Genomic DNA, 5,403 nt, shown 5'->3' on the forward strand with positions numbered 1-5,403 from the left:
TTATTAGTCGCACTGGGCCATTGGCAGCGCTCGTTATTAGCGATCCTGGTTATTCCCCTTTGGTCGTCAAATAGGAGGTGGCGCGCTATTGTCAGTTTAGTCGACCCTACTCTTTCTACAAGTATAGCTTGTATTGTTTGACAAAGAAGCGGGGGGAAAGCGAGCACATAAATAAGATTACGCTTTAATAAAAGAAGAAGAAATTCAAAGAAAAAGAAGAAGAAGCCATTTCCATATTAAAAGAAGAAGAAGCCGTTTTCATAATAAAAGAAGAAGAAGCTTTTTCCATATTAAAAGAAGAAGAAGCCTTTTAGAAGAAGAAGAAGCCTTTTAAAAGAAGAAGAAGCCTTTTAAAAGAAGAAGAAGCCGTTTCCATAAGAAAAGAAGAAGCTTTTTCCATATTAAAAGAAGAAGAAGCCTTTTAAAAGAAGAAGAAGCCATTTAAAAGAAGAAGAAAACTTTTCGATTATACATATACATATATTTTCTCTGTATTTTGTCAAGTTCTCAGAATATAGATCCGCATTTTACTATATCCTCTTGGCTATAAAACGCTTTCTTATTTGGAATTCTCAAACAAAGAACCTATCCCCCTGAGATTAAGATATCTGTAGCCGTGGTAAATAACATTTAAGTACGTACCCACAAGGGGCGTAGCATTAGTGGCGCTCCTAACGTGGGGCATACATAAGCAGGTAGCATTAGTGGCGCCCAATAAAGTGGAGCTTTGCCTTACATTATCTTACCCACGAATGAGGCGTAGCACTCTTCCACTCGATCCACAACTGTTTTTCATTATTTTTTTTTTACATTTCATAAAGTTAGTGTACTGATATGTGTTATTATTATTTATTAGTTCATCACAGGGTACATCTCCCAATTATGTTGAACATAATATACTACGCATAGAAAACAGAATGGAATTGAAAATCTATATACAGAATATTTACACTATGTTTATGTATTTTTTCTTCAGTGAAGTTCTATTTTATTACTATTTTTGGAATTTTGAAAACTGTGGATCTAATTATTCTGTGAATTAAATCGTTGAATATGAAAGCATAACCCGATTCCTGTATTTTACCCTCAGTTTTAACCCTCAATATGTCTTTTATTTTTTTTAGTTAACCCACATTTTCGCATAACGATTGCAGTTCGAAAAACCTTGGGACAGGGATTAAAAGAAATGGAATGTTCCGAGCAAATCGGAACGTTTTGTAGACTTGTATCAATGGTTATAGAAATAAAACTGCCCAATATTGCTGACTGCAGACTTCTGGAACCTGTCTCTCTATCAACAACTAATCATTCATTTATGCAAGGAGAAATTTTTACAAATTTGAAAAATCGTCAATGTTATTTCACTAGCTTTTTATAGGTGTACGTTTAAATATTTCATAGTTCGATGGGGGGCATGGCTTCCATGGTCCCTCCCCTGGGTACATGCCTGCTATTCTAGGTTCGTTGACTAGCATCAGAGCAGCTTTGATAGTTGGCTGTTTGTAGATTCGCGCACTGGCTGTGTTCACACGCAGACAACATTCTTCTTGTATTTCGCACTTCTGTTCAAGTAGGAGACCCAGTACACAACGCTGAAGGCGAAGAAAGAGAGGGGGAACATGACGACGGCTATCTTGTCAGCGTTCCTCCACTTCTGGCACGTGCTGGGACACCGGAAGGCTGGAATTTTCCTCATGAGGACAGACATTGAACTTCTCTGTTGAGTGACCTGTGAATTAGTCAAAAGCAAGGAATGACACCAGTGGATTACAGAAAACGTGGTTGCATTTGCTAGAAAGAAAAAGTGTTTGGAAGTAACGGTTACTTAATTTTTAGAAATGATGTAATGTTATCAACCGTTACTTTACAATAACTTGGAAATTTGTAACTTGGGGGAAAAGTTAAATTTGGGAACCTGTCCTCTTTCCGTTCATGTGTTTTTCTACGGCATCAGGTGCTTGGCGTTCCTCGTCCCGTCCCTCTCGGCGAGAAGAAGTCATTCTTACCCGCCTGCGTCTAGGACACAGCCGTCTAACGCATAGTCACTTGCTGCAAGGGCTGGACCCTCCGTTGTGTCGTGTTTGCAATGTTTTATTAAGCATTCGACACATTCTCGTTCAATGTGTCGATCTTGCTTACCTCCGGCAGACTTTTAACCTTTCCGGCTGTTTGTCATCCCTCTTGGGTGATGACAGCAGCATTTTATCAAATGTTTTTAGTTTTTTACGAAGAACTGGACTCTTCCACCGTCTGTAAGGAGGTTTTTAGTTTGTTTGTTCTGACTTTTTAATGTGTTGTGTTTGTCTCGTGCAGGTCTTTTTACAACCTTGCACTTTTAATTTTTTCCCACGGGGCTATTTACACCCCTTTTTAAGATCTGAGTCAGAATTTTAGATAAGGGGCTATTTCCCCGTATACATAGAAGGGTGCAAAATGGCCTTTAGTGCCGACGCACCCAAACAATTTTTAAATCAATCAATCAATCAATCAACCATCGGAAGCTTGATATAGTTTACTTACTTTTTACAAAGGAGTAACGTTATCAACAATTACTTTACAATAACTTGGATATTTGTAACTTGTGGAAAAGTTAAATTTGGGAATCTGTCCTCTTTCGGTTCATGTGTTTTTCTACGCCATCGGAGCTTGGTATTCCCAAGAGAACAAAGTAGCATAATACTCCATAAGCGTAGTTTTCTCCTCCTATGACCATCCAGCGCACAGATCTCTCATTCCCCAGCTCGTCAGTGGAGAAGGAGCAGTTTAGTGTCCTCGCGTCTGGCTGGATACAAACTGTTCCTCCTGCCCTTAGAACGTGGCAATTGTCTCGGAAATGAACTGGCTCACCTGATTCTTTGGCGCCGGTTCCTTCCTCGTCCGGAAGAGCCTGAGGTCGTTCACTCTCGCTGTCGTCGCACTGGACGTCAGGATGTAGGCGTACTCCATGAGGGAGCAGAAGACGAACACTATGCACCAGATCAGCCACACGTCCATGCACTGGAGGCCGATGGACGGTGGGGAACTCGCTCTGTGGAAGAAAGGGTAGGTGTCACTACCTCGTCCCATGAGGTAAACTCATCTGTAAGACTTGCTTAGACGAAGGCATTTTCATTAGCACTTTTCTTAACATTCATGTCGAAATTCCTACCGTGTAAAGTGAAAAATCTTATGGCATTTCCCAAGGATAGGCTCGGTCCGAATCATTTTTTGTAGCGTAACCAATCAGAAGCGACCTCCAGGTCACGAGTGCAGTTGCAATGGCGGCCGCGTGAGATGTAAACAATGTATCACTTCACATTTTTAAAAGCCGATAACTATTCAACCGAGAGGAATAACGTTTCGTATAAAACATTATTAGATACAAATCAATTGCGCTGCTTAAATACATACTTTATAACGTTTACAGTACACGTATGGAAGAGTATTTGAGTTGTTTCAATTGCGAACACCGTGCACTCACCATGGATGGTATTTAAAACACGACGTGCCTTTCATGCTTATACATAGTAATCGCAAAAGCTAACCGAAATGTTTCATAAAATACTTCCGTGTCTGCTATAAGATTTTTGAAAGCATTTACATAGAATTTATGCTAGCAAAAATGTTAAAAAAAAAAATTTCCGTCGACGCTGAGAAACGTGGCAACAGACCCGTTTCCGGAGTTTCAGTGGACGATAACCCTTAATATAACTTGCAGACTTCTGGCACGGAAATTCCGCGCTTCGGTTCCGCGCATTTTGCTGTAGTGTGGAAGCAAAGAATAGAAGTTCTGTTGCCGCGTCTCCGTGGGCGATGAGCTTAAATGCTGTCTACCGACCAGTGCCCATGTACAGGGTGTACCTAGATTATATTACATAGTATATGTTGGGCGGCCTCCCCGATAGCATAGTAGACTGTAGACTTCAACTTTAGTACATAGGTGGAGAGCGTTGCGATGTTTGATCTCCTGCTCCTGTATTGTGGCCCTGCACTGCAGAGCGCGGGAAAAGTGGCAACTGTACTGCAAGGCAGCATCTCGATTCGGACGACTTCGAAACAACGGAATGCTGTGCTGGCCAGTTCGGAAACTGCCTATTCGCGATTAAAATTAACCGATATGCCATCTGGTGGGATTTTCAGGAACTAGTCTATGTAGGATACGTTGTGCTGAAGTCGTTTAAAGCATAGGGAATATGCGAAAGAGTAAGGTCTACTGTTCAGGTTTCTTTGTGCTCTAAATCGTTTTATGGGTCAGAACAAATGCGAAGGTTTCATGTGTTTCCACCCCGTGGAATCAACAAAATGAAATTTGTAAATAAATCAGGGAAAACGTAATTGATTGACGGAATATTGGCATGGGGGAAATAACACTGTAATTCGGCAAGGAAATTACGAAGAATGCACGAGTTTACTCACATTATTTTTCGAGAGATTGCCATGAAAGTAAAGTTTTAAATTGTACTTTATAAGTAAAACTTTTTTTCTTTTTCGAAAAGTCATGAAGCGTCTTACCCAATGCATCCATGTATTATGTATGTGTGAAATTTGGAACAGGTGCAAGTTGAGAGAATATGAAAATAGTTTGAGAATGAATTAATGTCAAATGTAAACAGAAAAAGAAAGTGGAAATGCTAATGTTGCTGCTTCATTGAGTACGATGTCCTTTTCCAGTGAGGATAGCCTGGTCATGAAATCGTGAATATTATCGAGAAAGAACTGCAACGATATGTTCGCAATTTTCTCCTGCCAGCTTATCAAGTATAGGTCAATTTCAATTTATTTATTTTCAAATAATTTCCGAGAACCACAGTAACAACATGAGGTGCAGATGATACAGCACTGCTTTGAAGAATCAGTGCGTATACATTAGTTTCGTTTGCGTTTTCCCTGTTATTTTGCCTACCATAACTAAATGCTTCGTTCTAATCACACCTTCACCTTCGTTAGAGTTCCTGGAATTCACATCGCATTCGCAATATTTAAAAATATCGCGTAATTTAAACGTTTCTTCCATAGCATCCATGACAACACGCAGCTGTTTCGTACTACTGCTGAATGTAAACAAAGATTTATCCTACTTAGAGCGGCCATATTGGAAGCGACACTAGCGCTCAGGTGGTAATTTTAATCGCGGATAGCGATCTGTATCGTTAGCGAAAGCAACGCCACGTACCCTTGAGACTCGAACATGGTGATGAGGGAGAGCAGCGTCGTGATGAGGAGGACCATTCGTCCTGGAACGACGTCCGGGCTGATGACGAAGCTGACGAAGGAGACGACAACGAGGAGGCTGCTGGGGACGTAGGTGTTGAGGATGTGCGTCTGCATGTCCCTCTGGATCACAAGCCACACGCGGGAAGTGGACACGTTTCCTGTAACGGAAGAGCAATATAAACACGCTGTGCGAATCAAAACATTCTGCTT

At 40.9% G+C, this 5,403-nt stretch overlaps 1 protein-coding gene across 1 annotated transcript; it reads right to left on the reverse strand.

The window, feature by feature from the left end:
- Positions 1-1,231: 1,231 nt before the first annotated feature.
- Positions 1,232-2,959, reverse strand: LOC145977975 (uncharacterized). Its single transcript, XM_083110323.1, has 2 exons — positions 2,848-2,959; positions 1,232-1,729 (listed from the first exon to the last, which is right to left on the reverse strand). The coding sequence occupies exons 1-2, from the start codon at positions 2,944-2,946 to the stop codon at positions 1,526-1,528; spliced, it is 303 nt and encodes a 100-aa protein (XP_082966449.1). The 5' UTR covers positions 2,947-2,959; the 3' UTR covers positions 1,232-1,525.
- Between the last annotated feature and the right edge of the window lie 2,444 nt (positions 2,960-5,403).

The sequence above is a fragment of the Lepisma saccharinum genome, chromosome 24 (assembly GCF_977018435.1).
Source record: "Lepisma saccharinum chromosome 24, izLepSacc3.1, whole genome shotgun sequence".
NCBI classification, from domain to species: Eukaryota; Metazoa; Arthropoda; class Insecta; order Zygentoma; family Lepismatidae; genus Lepisma; species Lepisma saccharinum.